This window comes from Tachypleus tridentatus, chromosome 6 (assembly GCF_004210375.1).
Source record: "Tachypleus tridentatus isolate NWPU-2018 chromosome 6, ASM421037v1, whole genome shotgun sequence".
Taxonomy (NCBI): domain Eukaryota; kingdom Metazoa; phylum Arthropoda; class Merostomata; order Xiphosura; family Limulidae; genus Tachypleus; species Tachypleus tridentatus.
In genome coordinates, this window is record NC_134830.1 from 159942187 (window position 1) to 159958172 (window position 15986).

The 15986-nt window shown below is 34.2% G+C and overlaps 2 protein-coding genes across 3 annotated transcripts in view; one reads left to right on the top strand and one right to left on the bottom strand.

Moving 5' to 3' along the window:
- LOC143254279 (U-Kazal-Dg21.2-like) overlaps positions 1 to 15986 on the top strand; it is an 87314-nt gene that overhangs the window by 48347 nt on the left and 22981 nt on the right. The gene's annotated exons all lie outside the window — the stretch shown is intronic.
- LOC143254276 (uncharacterized) lies at positions 3464 to 15095 on the bottom strand. The gene is made up of 3 exons (XM_076509178.1): positions 14752 to 15095; positions 4947 to 5047; positions 3464 to 3839 (listed from the first exon to the last, which is right to left on the bottom strand). Exons 1-3 carry the CDS (start codon positions 14824 to 14826, stop codon positions 3713 to 3715), a joined length of 303 nt encoding a protein of 100 aa, XP_076365293.1. The 5' UTR covers positions 14827 to 15095; the 3' UTR covers positions 3464 to 3712.

The window sequence follows — 15986 nt, forward strand, 5'->3', positions numbered from 1 at the left end:
CCGTTTATCTTTGCGTAACAAATTGTTATGCAATTATAAATAAATTGAACTAACACGACTACCTATCGCCATCTGTTATCGCTTACAGTAGAAACATTGCAGCTCATGTTTTGATATTTGAAAATAAAAGGGAAGCTAAGGCGAAAATTTTCGTACCTTGAGTTTTCGCCAGATTTTTATTCTCACGAGTAATAAGAAATACTTGAAAAAAAAAGGTATATGAATGACAATTTTAAAAATTACAGAAACGAGGTAACAATGAATTCACAAAACCATACAAAGATTACAACATAAGTAGCCAGATATTTACAAGATAAACTTTTATCTATAACTTAATGTTGAATTCCTTTCATTTGCATAGATTTAGGCTTAATAAAATCAGTAACACTAAATTATGTTATAAAGTCTTACAATGGCCATTTCACATTGACTCGATGGCAGTTGTCTTGATGGACATCACGTGCTGAAGTTAGTGCTTTTGTAGTACTCAAGTTAAAACGTAATATCTTGGCGTGTAAACCATCGTAATAACTGGTCACCTAGTCCTTCTGACGCCAGAATCAGAATAATTGCGTCCAGTGGCATAGCGGTATATCTTCGAACTTACAACGCTAGAAACCGGATTTCGATACCCGTAGTGGGCAAAGACAGTCAATTGTGTAGCTTTGTGCTTAACTACAAACTTGCAGAATAATCATTAGAACATTTGGCTGTTACTCAACACGTCAGTTCTCTACTTTAGCGATGTTTTTTGGCTAAAATGAGTGTCATAATAGTATTTTAAAACCTCGAAAATCTGAATTAGATGTTTATACAAGTCTTTTTAAATTGTTGTCAGAGGTTTAAGGCTATAATAAGCAATATAAAATATGTGTTCCCCCCCCTCTAGCCCAAACCTACGTACTAATTATAGAAAATTAAGTTACTGGAGGTGACTTGTATAGGTAAATGTATGAATATTTTTATCCACCTAGTTTACATTTCGCTCATTAGATGGCGATAAAACAGGGATATGTTGCTTCTTGTTAATAACAGTTAGCTACGTGTTTGTAACGCAAGAAATTAACTTTTTATTATTACATAATCAGATGTTGGTCAATGTTATTTTCTATGATTCAAAATGGCATAAATTCCAAATTTAATAGAACTAAATTAATAATTATTTACTTGCCTGTTTCCGAAACGAAACTTAAAAACTAAGATTTCTTGATAATTCTTACATGGTTATTTATTGTGGAAAAAAAAAGTATAACCTTTACACTTTTCGCGACAAGGTTTATCCGTTATTTTCAGTTTCATTACTGTCATATTTTTTTGTAGTTTGATGTTTATCGTAGATTAGAAGTTATTAAAATTATGACGTCACAAGTGAAACAAATTCAAGATATTATTCAAGACTTCTTATTCAAAGCTATATCATTTTTGAAACAGACTCAGTATTACAGAATATAAGATACATGTATAGCCTTTTTCTGAAGTAAGAATATTTATAATGATGTAATATTAAAAAGTTTCTTTCTTAGTTAACTTTAGGATTAAATATTTGATATTTTAAACCTTAACGAAATCGTATCCTACGCACCGGCTGAGGTTAGGCTTAGCTGTCCGTAATTTAGAAGTGTTTACAATAAGAAAACAATAGTCATAAGACCCCGTCGCCTACACACATACTCTTAACTGAATAGTAAGATTGTTTGTCATTTAGTAACTTAAATTCTGAAACATTTTCAGCTATATCACGCTACCGAACTTTAGGCTTTTAGATTCAGAGACCAGCGAGTTAATTACTATATAACAACGTCTAACACTAACGAAAAAGGTAATTTCTACTAGTATGTTAGCGCCCTCTTCAAATTATATATTCATATCTACAATCACAGCCGACAAAATAATAACTTAAAGCAAACAAAACACTGTAAAACGATTTGTTGTTGTCGTTTGCTTCTGACAATATTTTTAATTTCTTAATAATCACGAGCTTTTTAAAACAAATTCAAATTATTTTTTGTAGGTTATGTTGTTCGTTACCTCTATCTCCACGCGAGATTTCCTCTTTCCTCTACAACTAAACTATAACGCTGAGTCTTAATCAAGCAAAACAATTTTTAGATAGTGAAACTAGAAACCGGTTCATCCAACTGTATTTGTTGTTGAAAAACGAAGGTTCAATCTGCAAATCCAAGTCTTCGTCGGGTCAGTTCAGATGTATATTTATTTTCTCAAGGCAAGAGAGGCACTTAGGCTAATTGTAAATAATTAGTTTATATTTTCTCCCCATCTTATCTTTGTCTGTCATTGGGGTGACTCGAAGAAAGTGGCACGAGAAAGGAAATATTGGACGTTAAGCAACTGATATTAGGGTATCCAGGAACACGTAGGTTGTACACCTCCCCCTCGCCTCATACTGATAAAAACAACAGCAAATAAATATTGCACCAGTCTGAAGACCCTTATTAAAAGTAATAAATAGTGAAATAAAGTTCACTGTATGTGAAGAAACGTAAATGCAGATGTTGTTATTTAACGGAAAGGGGAAACCTTGTAGAAATATTTAACTAGAGGGCAATTCTAAGAGTTGAGAAATGTCACTTACCGAATTAAGAGAACTAAAATGGTTATTATGTATGTTCGCTATGTTATAATGTTTGTAATACATCTAATGACTAAGTTTCGTGCCATTGGATGATTCGCTAAGATGGTCAGTTGTGTGACTTGCGTTTTAGCTACATACCTAGTGTCATTATTCTTTAACACTATATACTGTGTCATAAAGACAGACAGTCTATCTTGCACGTGTATTACCACTGAGAAGTATTTTTTGACTATGACGTAGGAATGATATCCATGAAGAAAAAAATCTCTGAATATTCGTCCCTTGCGTGGCTGAGACGTCCTTTCTTCAATATATATTAGTTTATCAGAATATCTCAACAGTTTCCATCTTATGAGCTTTACACACAAAATAGTCGTTGATTTCTTATAGAAATTAACTTATAGTTATTATGAATGAACCTTACGCGAACCTATTACAAGATCAGTGTTATTCTGAGAGTGCCATTACTGAGTTGAGAAACTAAAATGGTTGTTAAGCAATCATATTCTGTAAAAATAACAATTCGGTGTGTTTCTCAGGAAAATTTTATCTGAGCACTTCAAAGCGAGACCAAAAGTTTCGAATACCTAGCCAACTTTAGTGAAATGCAATTAACATTTTTATTTCAAATAAATGTAATTCAGAGCCGATTAGTGATAGGAAAAAAAATATTGATTTTGGAAAGTGTCTTTGGCTTAAGCTGGTGTAATAAAATACCGTAATGTATAAGTCGAAAACCTGTCTCGAATTCTGGCTGGATAAGATGAAACACACGATGTGTTGACGATACTTTGATGCGCACGTCGACGTTTCTGGTGTTTTGTTTCGTTTTAGGTTTTGGTTATGTTCGAAAAAATAAAAAAGGTCTCATTCATTTTCACTTATTTTTAATGCATTTATGGAATGGAAGCATAAGTTTTACATGATTTCTCATTGGTATTCTTAAAATAATAAATACTTTATCATGGAACACAAATATACAACACGAAGGAAGTCCACTATATACAATGATATATTAAGCTACACAAGCTAGAGTAAATTGTTTTGATTTTATCCAGAGCATAATGGAACTGCTTTGGCTTTAAGCTTAGAGTCTACAACAAAGCTTCAAAATTACATCTACTTTTCATATTCTGGCCATACGTGTTCAGCTGGTCTCGATAGAGGGCGACAGTGATAGACAAAAGAATAAATAAGCAGTGCATCAGTGGTCCTCACACACCGTGTTCCATTCGGGCAGTAGCACCTACGAAACATCGAAAAACAAGAGCGTAAATAACAGCATTTTCTTTTAAAATATTGTATATTAAAGTAAACAATTTACGTTTCACTGTGTTATTCATACAGATTTTTTGGAGGGGATATGGCAAATTCAAGACAAATTTTACTATTCACATCCAATGACTTGTTTTTACTATTATTATCTTCCATTTTATTAGAAACAACTGCTTTTCCACAACTGTCCATATGTTGGCAGCAAAGATTCACACATTTGCGCATTAAAGAGAAAGTAATTATAGCGGTTGAAATAAACGTATTCTGTCCACCTACAAGTTTTAGCATGTGGAACGCCAGTAGACAATTAACACTTCAAGATAATGGACGTAGTTTGAATGAGAAAACATGAAATCAAAGAGTGTTTACAAGCTAACCCAACCAGTTCCTTCTACAATTAGTTCTAGATAATGAATGCCAGATTTTAACATTTTATATGTAAGGTGTACCAAACTTCAATACCCACATCATCTGCTTTTCAGTTCTAGTTTCATGCGAACTGACATAAAATTTGTATATCAAGAGTGGCTTTCTAGATCCGGCATGGCTTAGTGGTTAAGGCATTCGATTCGTGCTCTGAGAGTCGGGAGTTCGATTTACCGTCAAGCCAAACATGCTCGCCCTTTCAGCCGTAAGGGCGTTATAACGTGACGATCAATGTGGCGGTGGGTGGTGATGACTAACTGCCTTACCATAATTTCATTTAGCATAATGTAATAATTTGTCTTTCTGATATAAGATAAAAACTTAAAACTTTTATGTTTTTAGATCGAATTAATTATGATCTGGTTAGAAATAGTTCGATCTAATGAATATTCGGCAAAATTAATATTTTTTATGTCGAGGATGCTAATAACATTGTATGTAGCAATATTACAATGTTAAATTACTGTTACCAAAATACTAATTTTAAACGATTTTTATTATTATTGTAACTGTAAAAGTAGTGTGTAGATGGCGCAATGATGCAATTTTACTTCCATCTTGTTATCTGCAAATTAAACACATATCTGTTTGTTGTTATGAAAACGTTCAATAGATAGTAATAAATTAGTACATCTGATATAAAAATACGTACGGTCCTTTCATGTAGAACTGCACCAACCGATTTTGAATGTCATACACACCCCAACCGCATGGAGTCGATCGGCTGCACGCTGTGTTCTGATCAGAGCTTCTCTAGATTGTTAACAGTAAAATTGTTTAATATTCGAATATATAAATAAAACAAATGAATGAAACAAAACAGAAATAAATATATATGTATTGACCAAAACTTATAATTAAACTTCGTGAAAAAATAAATAACATTAATTTAAAAAAATTGTTAAATTAATTTATTTAGTTTAAAAAACGATTACGCACAATAAGCCGAATGTTAACATTATTTAATATAACAGATTGTCATAACCTTTAAAATATAGAAAACATATGACGGAAATAAGATTTTGTTAGAATATACTGTTATAACCTGAAAATGAAAGATACTTTAAGACAAAATTAATGGAATGTTTTTCTTGTTTTTTCATTTGTAAGTCACATATGAATTCATTCAAATTCAATCTAAATTCCTCTAGTAGATGGCGTGTTTTTAATCGATAGAATGTTCTTAGTCAAGTTTCGTACGTATTTTTATTATTTGATTTCACTGTTTACGATAATTGTCCTTATAATTGAAGTGATAAACCACAGTGAAAACAACTAATCAATATTACTCACCGCCAATTCTCAGAGTGTTCTTTATCAAATAATAGTGAGATTAGCCGTTACATTATAACCCCATCCTTTCCGGAAACGACCAGCGCGTTTAATAACGGGTAATTTTAGAAAGTAAAACTATCTTCTCTCTGTCTTATCGTTTAAGCTTTATGAGTAAATAAGTTTTAATTTTTAATTAACACGTGAAAAACCGAATTTCAGGTTTTAGTGTAGGAAATCTTTAAACTTACTACTATCCTACCAGGGGGCACCTCTATCTCTGAAATTGCATAGTAATAATATGAATTATAATGCCAAGTAAATTAAAAATTCCCCTTTATTCGATTACTTATTATTTTGAATTTGTTTTTTGTTGTTTTTTTGGGTGGGGAAAAGAATAAAACTTCTTTTTTTTTATTTATCTATTTATTTTCTAAACTGTTTCAAAATTACGGAATCTAGTGTTCGATTCCAGCGCTAGATAAAGTGCAGGTAAACAGTTGTGTATCTTTGCACTTGATAACAAGATGACACATTTTTACACGGTGGAGTACGCACAAATATTACACCATTGTGAGTGATTTTATATTTTCGTGTTTAAAGAACTGAACTGACCAAAATAAATGGATGAATGTATGTGTGTTTTTCTTATAGCAAAGACTCATCGGGCTATATGCTGAGCCCAGCGAGGGGAATCGAACCCCTGATTTTATCGTTATAAATCCTTAGACTTACTGCTATACTAGCAGGGGGGCAATTGAATGAAACCGGTCGTCTTGTGTGCAGAAATGTGTAGGAAATGTAGATAAGTGTAGTTAATTACAACACTGATGGTATGTTTGTTTACGTTCCATTTGTGACTTGTAAGTTATTAAGGACCGTCACTGTAATAAAAAAGTCACGGTCTCGCAAACAATTTGGCGCATGAATTGTGTTTAAAAATCCGATGTAGTCCGATTTTTTAAGTTTAGGGCCCGGCAGAGCCAGGCGGTTAGAGCGTTTGACTAATAATCTGAGGGTTGCCGGTTCGAATCCCCGTCAAATACTTGCCCTTTCAGCCATGTTGAGTGTTATAATGTGACGTTCAATTCCACTATTCGTTGGTAAAAGAGTAGTTCAAGAGTTGGCAGTGAGTGGTAATGACTAGCTGTCTTCTCTCTAGTCTTACACTGCTAAATTAAGGATGACTAGCGCAGATAACCCTCGTGGCGCGAAAATTCAAACAAATATAGAATTTTAAGTTCAAAATAAATAAGTGGGCGGAGCTTTAAAAAAACTGTACAGACTGAATGGTCAACGGGTCATCTCAGTCGTTCGATATTTCTTTAAATACGCCAGTTATTGCTTTTAGCTTATGATTGTGCTTATTGTTTGTAATGTAGTGGTCATAGCGCGAGAACTAAGGCGTACACGGCTACGCTGGCGAGCAGTTTTATTCAGATACTGCAAGACTTTCAAACCTTTATTCAGAACTGACAAAAAGATACAGAGAGCCACCAAAATGTCCCTCTAGCTCATATACCTGATCTTATGCAAATGGCTGAGTGTGGCCAAACGCTCAGTGTGTCGGACTATGCATTTGAAATTCCAAGAAAAATGTTTGTATCCGTACTTTGGTGGCCAAATAAGAGTTGACGGTGGTAATTTTGACTAACTATCGTTTCTCGCTCCAGCTAATCACTTAATGATTAGAATCGGATAACTCTAAAAATAAACAAACGCAAAGAAAGATAACTGCACGGTTTATTAATAAGTAAGTGGCGCCCCCAGTAAAACAGCGGTATATCTACATACTAACACCTCTAGAAACCTGGTTTCGATACCCGTGGTGGGCAGAGCACACATAACCCATTGTATAACGTTATGCCTAATTCCAAACAAGCAATCAAACGTAGTAAGTGGTACCACCTGGAGCACATTTTATAAGTGCACCATATCAACACAAGGCATCAGTCCTAACTTTATAACTGAAAAATGTGTACTCTCGGAAGCAAATAAAATACATGCACTTGAATGGTATGTCAAGAATTTTGGAAACTGCTGACGTAAGACAACTTCTGCGAGTCAGTACTTAATTATATAGTCATTGACAGTAGTGGAAAATTTTTGTTATTTGTTGTAGCTACGTTTGTCCTTGACTCGGTTCAAACCCTTGACCATCCTATTAATAAAACCGCCAGAAGTTGTAGTATAGTATTTCAATCGACAACATTTTTGTAATGAAAAACGAGTCCAAAGTCGCTTATATGTTTACGACCTTGTAAAGCGATAACAGCCCATAGCATGTACGGCGACTTATACACAGAACTGATTAAAGGAAAACATATTGTCTGAGAATACTTGTCATACCGTCACCGCAACATCATTCTCCCAATTCGGGTCCGTGGGTGTGTTGTAAGAGTAACGTTAGAGTAGCTCAAGTTTTGCGATGAATTTAATCTACCAGTTGAAAGTTAGGAAGGTGAAACGCAAATCTGAAACATCTGCACGACGCTATACTCTCGTTCACGTTATGAACTACTCTCGTTAACATATTGCAGAATAAGATATTAACATTTAATAGCTTAAGCCTATTTTTCAATGTCTTTAGAACTTAATATATATTATAGCGTTTAATACGATTATTTTGTAAGGTTAATTTCCACAAAGATAAAGTTTGATTAAAAGGTTAGTTTGAATTTATTTAAAATGAGGCACAAAAGCTATCTGTGCCAGCTGTTCCTAATTTAGCAGTGTAAGACTAGAGGATAGACAGCTAGTTATCACCACCAACCGCCAACTCTGGGACTACCCTTTTACATGGAGATTGTTCTTGTTGTTGTTGTCTTTCAGATATTAATGTGTTTTTCATTTCCTCACTTTACTTCTGTTCGAGCCACTTTCATTGTGTTTTATGTTTCATCTTTCCCTTAAAACCTTTTTCTGTGGATATCAAAGGTCTGGTTTGTTTGCCATCAATGTTTCACGTGCGCTTTATTACCTTACCTGACGAAGAGGAGACGTGAACAGCAGCGACACGATCTAACAAATAGTTTCTATGAAGCTACAAAACCAGAAAAATAGATCCACACTTTCAACAGGGTATTCGAATCCATGTATATAGTTTTATCATTGACGTTGAACTTCTTTATTAATGCATGTGACATGGTGGTTACTGGTTCGAAACCCGTCGCCGAATATACTCTTCATTTCACGTGTGTGATCGTTATAATGGAACAGTAAATCCCACTATTCATTGGTAAGTAGCCTAACAGTTAACGGTTGTTGTCGGTGGTGACTGGCTGTTTTCTCTCTAGTCTACCACTACAAAGTTAGAGAGGGCTAGCAGCAGACAGCCTTCAAGTGAAATTCAATAAACAACATATGCTTGATTTTATTTGTGGCTGCTACCACATGCTGAAACTCAATCGCAAAATAAATAGTTCTATCAGCTAGATTCTCAAAGCACATACCATTCTCAAAGCGCATACCAGCTAATAGTTATATCTGATGGACTGACAGGTTATATGACCATAAGTTACAATACTAACAGTATACAGTTTTGGGACCATTTCTAATACACCATTACAGAATGTAAATTTCAACACTGTGGTAATGCTTCACTGATCCTTGTTAACAATAGAGGAAGCCAGTGTGAGAACAATTCATCATTCTTTAGAATTCACATATACTTGTACCAAGGGCATGTCATGAAGGTACTACTTGAATAAACATACTAATCAAGTTTAGGGTAATAACTCTCAGTGTCTTAGCTATATAGTAAGAAACATATGGTATCGGTATACGCTAGAAGAAATCAGTTAAGCTGCGTTCCACAAATAAACTTTGATAAATAATAGAGTTGTCATGTTACGGTCCCAGAAGCGTAGCCTGGAAAATCTGAAACTATGAAAGGAAGAAACAGAAAACCTAAAGTGAATGTTACTGATGTTAGGACAGAAGGAAGACTGACACTGATCTCAAGCATGAGATAAACAACCATGTAACATATGACAGAAAAGAGTCCAGGTCTACAGTATCAAGAATACTCAACATGAATGTAACGTTTGGTTGTGTAACAGTTAAAAAACTTTTACTTTAATCTCCAAATGTTGTCAAGAGATTGAAAAGCACAAAAACTAGACTGTTAATAATTGGAAATGGTATTATGGATGGATGAATACCAGTTTGAAATATTTGGTTCAAAGTATTGATTGTATGTTCGCCGGAAGAAACGTGAAAGATACTTACCACGATTGATAGCACCTACTGTGAGGCATGGGGGAGGCAGTGTGATGGTTTGTTGGGTTTTATTTTCTGCTGAGGCGACAGGAAATATTTCAAAATAGATGGAATAATGTGCAGTTTCTTTCTCAGCTGGAGACATTCAAATTTTTTTTATCAATATCTCTTTTACGTAACATCGAAGAGTAAACGACAATTTAGGTTTCTTGTTCAATCTGAAATTGAGGTTTTCTCGAGTCGTGACCGAAGTCACGCATGAGCTCTGAACATAAAAACTCATATCATAACTAAAGACGGAAGTTTCAAACATCACTTTCATTGCTTGGAAGTCGAGCTGAGTCCATAATAGAGAAAATCGCTGAAAAGAACTGAAACAAGGTCAACCTGAGAGGCATTCACGTGATCTAAATTACAATGTCAGAATTCTTAAAACCAGGTCTTTTCAAAGACCCATATAGGTCCGGGACACTTCTGTCTTTTAAGGCCCCGGGCTATGATACAAATACAAAATGATGGCCATTGAAAAAAGTAAGAAAGGATCATTAGACTTACGGAAAAGTGAAACGGGTATGAACTTGAGACCCTCTTTGAGCTTGAGGTCCGGGTCAAATGGCCCTCCTCCCCCCTCTCTATTTGACATAAACGATTTCACCTATTGGGCAAACTGGGCAATTGTCCGGGGCCCCACAAATGGAAGGACCCCCGGTGCTATGCCTTTTAATCAACTTTTAAGTTTTCAAATCTTCATGGTGACCCCAAAATGGCTGGTTATGGTTAGTAACACTTTTAATGATAAGCAGAAAACAGCGTTTCGACATTTCTAGCTCATCTTTAAGTTAACAAAATACCTGAAATTGACCTAGGAAGATCGAAACTATATTCTCTGTTTATCAATAAAAGTGTTAATACCCATAACCAGCCGTTGTGAGATACATTTTTATTTCAAGTGGGTTTCTCGTCATCAAGACTATTACGATGACCCATTTACTGAATTCTGCCCGGGAATCCTGAATGACCAAGACCACCCTTGATAATTGGTTCTACCTGGGTATAACCGCCTCTAATGGTGAACCAACAGCACTCGCCGCTACAAGAGATTTAACCTGCTTGTTTATCCCAGTAACGGAAACAGCTGTTCCTTTTATAAGTAATGCACACCTTGAAGTGCAGAGCATGTTTAACAGCACAAAATCACGAACTTCGGACCCTTCCACCCAAAACCCAAAATGATAACCTCTCAGATCGACTTGCCTCCAAATAAACAAAAACGCTTCACTCATCTTGAGGTGACAGTTTTGCTAATTTAAGCAAATTTATTCCATCAATAGTCGATCCGTTTCACTTACAAACCGAAGATGAATAAAACCCCAGTTATAAATACAATTAGGACGTTTTAACGGACTTCAGAACTCTTTTATATGTAAGCCATTTAAACGTCAAAAGCCCTAAAATAGTGGTCATTAGAATAAAACTAGAATTATTACTGGGTATTTTATGTGAAATAATCCGAACTTTGTAGGGTATATTTTAGAATCAGGTGTTTTCAGTGGAGTACTAAGAAATACATCGAAATTCATAACCGATTTTTTAGGATTTTTAGAGCTCGGAAAAGTATAACAAAATACGTAACTAATTTGTTGGGTTTTTAGAATCCTGAGAAGTATAACAAATTAAGTAACTGATTTGTTGGGTATTTAGAATTCTGAGAAGTATAACAAATTAAGTAACTGATTTGTTGGGTATTTAGAATTCTGAGAAGTATAACAAATTAAGTAACTGATTTCTTGGGTATTTAGAATTCTGAGAAGTATAACAAATTAAGTAACTGATTTGTTGGGTTTTTAGAATCCTGAGAAGTATAACAAATTAAGTAACTGATTTGTTGGGTTTTTAGAATTCTGAGAAGTATAACAAAATAAGTAACTGATTTGTTGGGTTTTTAGAATTCTGAGAAGTATAACAAATTAAGTAACTGATTTGTTGGGTATTTAGAATTCTGAGAAGTATAACAAATTAAGTAACTGATTTGTTGGGTTTTTAGAATCCTGAGAAGTATAACAAATTAAGTAACTGATTTGTTGGGTTTTTAGAATTCTGAGAAGTATAACAAAAAAGTAACTGATTTGTTGGGTTTTTAGAATTCTGAGAAGTATAACAAATTAAGTAACTAATTTGTTGAGTTTTTAGAATTCTGAGAAGTATAACAAATTAAGTAACTGATTTGTTGGGTATTTAGAATTCTGAGAAGTATAACAAATTAAGTAACTGATTTGTTGGGTTTTTAGAATTCTGAGAAGTATAACAAAATAAGTAACTGATTTGTTGGGTTTTTAGAATTCTGAGAAGTATAACAAATTAAGTAACTGATTTGTTGGGTATTTAGAATTCTGAGAAGTATAACAAATTAAGTAACTGATTTGTTGGGTATTTAGAATTCTGAGAAGTATAACAAAATAAGTAACTGATTTGTTGGGTTTTTAGAATTCTGAGAAGTATAACAAATTAAGTAACTGATTTGTTGGGTATTTAGAATTCTGAGAAGTATAACAAAATAAGTAACTGATTTGTTGGGTTTTTAGAATTCTGAGAAGTATAACAAATTAAGTAACTGATTTGTTGGGTATTTAGAATTCTGAGAAGTATAACAAATTAAGTAACTGATTTGTTGGGTATTTAAAATTCTGAAAAGTATAACAAAACACACCATCGAGCTAATGTACTATATTTCATTGAAATGTTCAGGTTTTATATTAGCAGGAAACTGAAAGAAACAAAACGTGGCCCCTTCTTGTCCTAGATGGTTCATACAACATGGCTTATTGTAGTTATGTACAATATCCCGCTTACAAGAGTGAACAATGTTTTTATTATTGATACATCGTTAGAGTTTTTACAGATCCTGTCTCGAGATAAGACAAATACAGATGCTCGTGATCCTATTACTTGTAATGCAATACTTTGATCCTATTACTTGTAATGCAATACTTTGATCCTATTACTTGTAATGCAATACTTTGATCCTATTACTTGTAATGCAGTACTTTGATATGATTACTTGTAATGCAATACTTTGATATGATTACTTGTAATGCAATACTTTGATCCGATTACTTGTAATGCAATACTTTGATCCGATTACTTGTAATGCAGTACTTTGACCCTATTACTTGTAATGCAATACTTTGATCCGATTACTTGTAATGCAGTACTTTGATCCGATTACTTGTAATGCAATACTTTGATCCTATTACTTGTAATGCAATACTTTGATCCGATTACTTGTAATGCAGTACTTTGATCCGATTACTTGTAATGCAATACTTTGATCCTATTACTTGTAATGCAATACTTTGATCCGATTACTTGTAATGCAGTACTTTGATCCGATTACTTGTAATGCAATACTTTGATCCGATTACTTGTAATGTAATACTTTGATCCGATTACTTGTAATGCAATACTTTGATCCGATTACTTGTAATGCAGTACTTTGATCCGATTTTGATCCTATTACTTGTAATGCAATACTTTGATCCGATTACTTGTAATGCAGTACTTTGATCCGATTACTTGTAATGCAATACTTTGATCCGATTACTTGTAATGCAGTACTTTGATCCGATTACTTGTAATGCAGCAGTACTTTGACTACTTGTAATGCAATACGATTACTTGTAATGCAATACATTGTAATCCGATTACTTGTAATGCAATACTTTGATCCGATTACTTGTAATGCAGTACTTTGATCCGATTACTTGTAATGCAATACTTTGATCCGATTACTTGTAATGCAATACTTTGATCCGATTACTTGTAATGCAGTACTTTGATCCGATTACTTGTAATGCAATACTTTGATCCGATTACTTGTAATGCAATACTTTGATCCGATTACTTGTAATGCAGTACTTTGATCCGATTACTTGTAATGCAATACTTTGATCCGATTACTTGTAATGTAATACTTTGATCCGATTACTTGTAATGCAATACTTTGATCCTATTACTTGTAATGCAATACTTTGATCCGATTACTTGTAATGCAGTACTTTGATCCGATTACTTGTAATGCAATACTTTGATCCGATTACTTGTAATGCAATACTTTGATCCGATTACTTGTAATGTAATACTTTGATCCGATTACTTGTAATGCAATACTTTGATCCGATTACTTGTAATGCAATACTTTGATATGATTACTTGTAATGCAGTACTTTGATCCGATTACTTGTAATGCAATACTTTGATCCGATTACTTGTAATGCAATACTTTGATCCGATTACTTGTAATGCAATACACTTTGATCCGATTACTTGTAATGCAATACTTTGATCCGATTACTTGTAATGCAGTACTTTGATCCGATTACTTGTAATGCAATACTTTGATCCGATTACTTGTAATGCAATACTTTGATATGATTACTTGTAATGCAGTACTTTGATCCGATTACTTGTAATGTAATACTTTGATCCGATTACTTGTAATGTAATACTTTGATCCGATTACTTGTAATGCAATACATTGATCCGATTACTTGTAATGCAATACTTTGATCCGATTACTTGTAATGCAATACTTTGATCCGATTACTTGTAATGTAATACTTTGATCCGATTACTTGTAATGCGGTACTTTGATCCGATTACTTGTAATTCTTTTGTTCGAACTCTCCCATTTAAGAGTGTAAGACAGCTTGAACTGAACTCTAAACGTTTGTTGTTAAGCGTGAAGATACACAATAACGGGCTATCTATAATGTGCCCATTACGGGCATCGAAATCCGTTTTTTCCCTTTTTTTTTTACCAAAATTCGACCACTAGAGGGCAAAGTGAAATGAATATTAATTTAAATTAGATTTAAAGAGTAACATGGACTCACCGTAGCGAGTGTTGGTATTGAGAAACATAAGAAACAGAAACGTGTCTCGTCGAACATAGCTCTGAAACTCACCTTGAAATACAACGCCGTTGATAAGGGTAAGGCACACACAACGACCAAAATACATAATGTCACAGCCAATCGCATCGTGATCTCCGACGAGCCTTCAAGTTGAGGGACTTGTGAACCAAGTTGACAAAACTGTCACGTTTCGCGGGATTTATATTGTAAGAGCGACCCACAGCTGTTGTTAGCGTGGTCAGTGAACTAGCGTCTTCTGGCTTTGAGAAACCTTAAAAGATTTTCCGTTCCTTCGAGAAGCGAACTAAAATTACCGATAAATCATGAGCTGTTGTCACCATAGAAACTGTTTCCAGGAGACACCCGAGGAATGATTTAAGACTGAACATGCCTGAGAAAGACTACGTAGTTGGTGGTTGCGATATTCCAACCAATCCGTGATTACTCCACTGTTTGGCTATTAAGGAAACTTCATTGGTTTCTCATTAACGAATTCAGTCGATGACGTCAGTAGAAGCTTACACATTCTTAAGAACTCGTGGATATGCAAGCACGTGGGTAGCTCAAGCTGTGTGACCGTATACATCCGTGTTTACAAACTTCTAAACTATGCTCAGTCTTTTAGCAAACTGATATTTCAAGTTTCTGAAAACAGGTCCAGTAAATGGAAAAAAAAAAAATGAACATAAATCAGCCATGCTTAGGGAACAAGTACAAAAACAACATGCCTACATTGAGGTTAAAAAAAAAGTTATCATTTAATATATATATGAAACCTTTAAACTAAATTACATATAACTGTTCACATACATAGACGCCCCCTTCGGTAAGTCTGAGGCCTGATAATGTTAAAATTCAGGTTTTATATACACGATGGAAAGAGCGCACATATCCATATCTAAAGTTTTGCGCTTAACAACAATCAAACAAGAGTTAAGAAAAGGTTTTCCAAAAAAATATGATACACAAACAGTTCTCATTTATTTACAATATGGAAGGTTAATCATACTTTATTATATTTATTTATTATACTTACTTATGTTTGAACGGCTAGATAAAAAACTAAAAGAGCCAATAATATCCCGCCGCTATAGGAGCAGTGAGTGACTTTTTAAACCGAATAGCGGGATTGACTGTCTCTTTTATAACTCGTTTACAACTTAAGAGTGTGAAGCGTATACAGTGACGCATTGCGAACTCGAACCTTAGACCTTTCGATCCGACATGTTTAGTTACCTCCGAATTCCCAGCCATTCGATAGGACAGAAATACTTTGGATGCGAAAA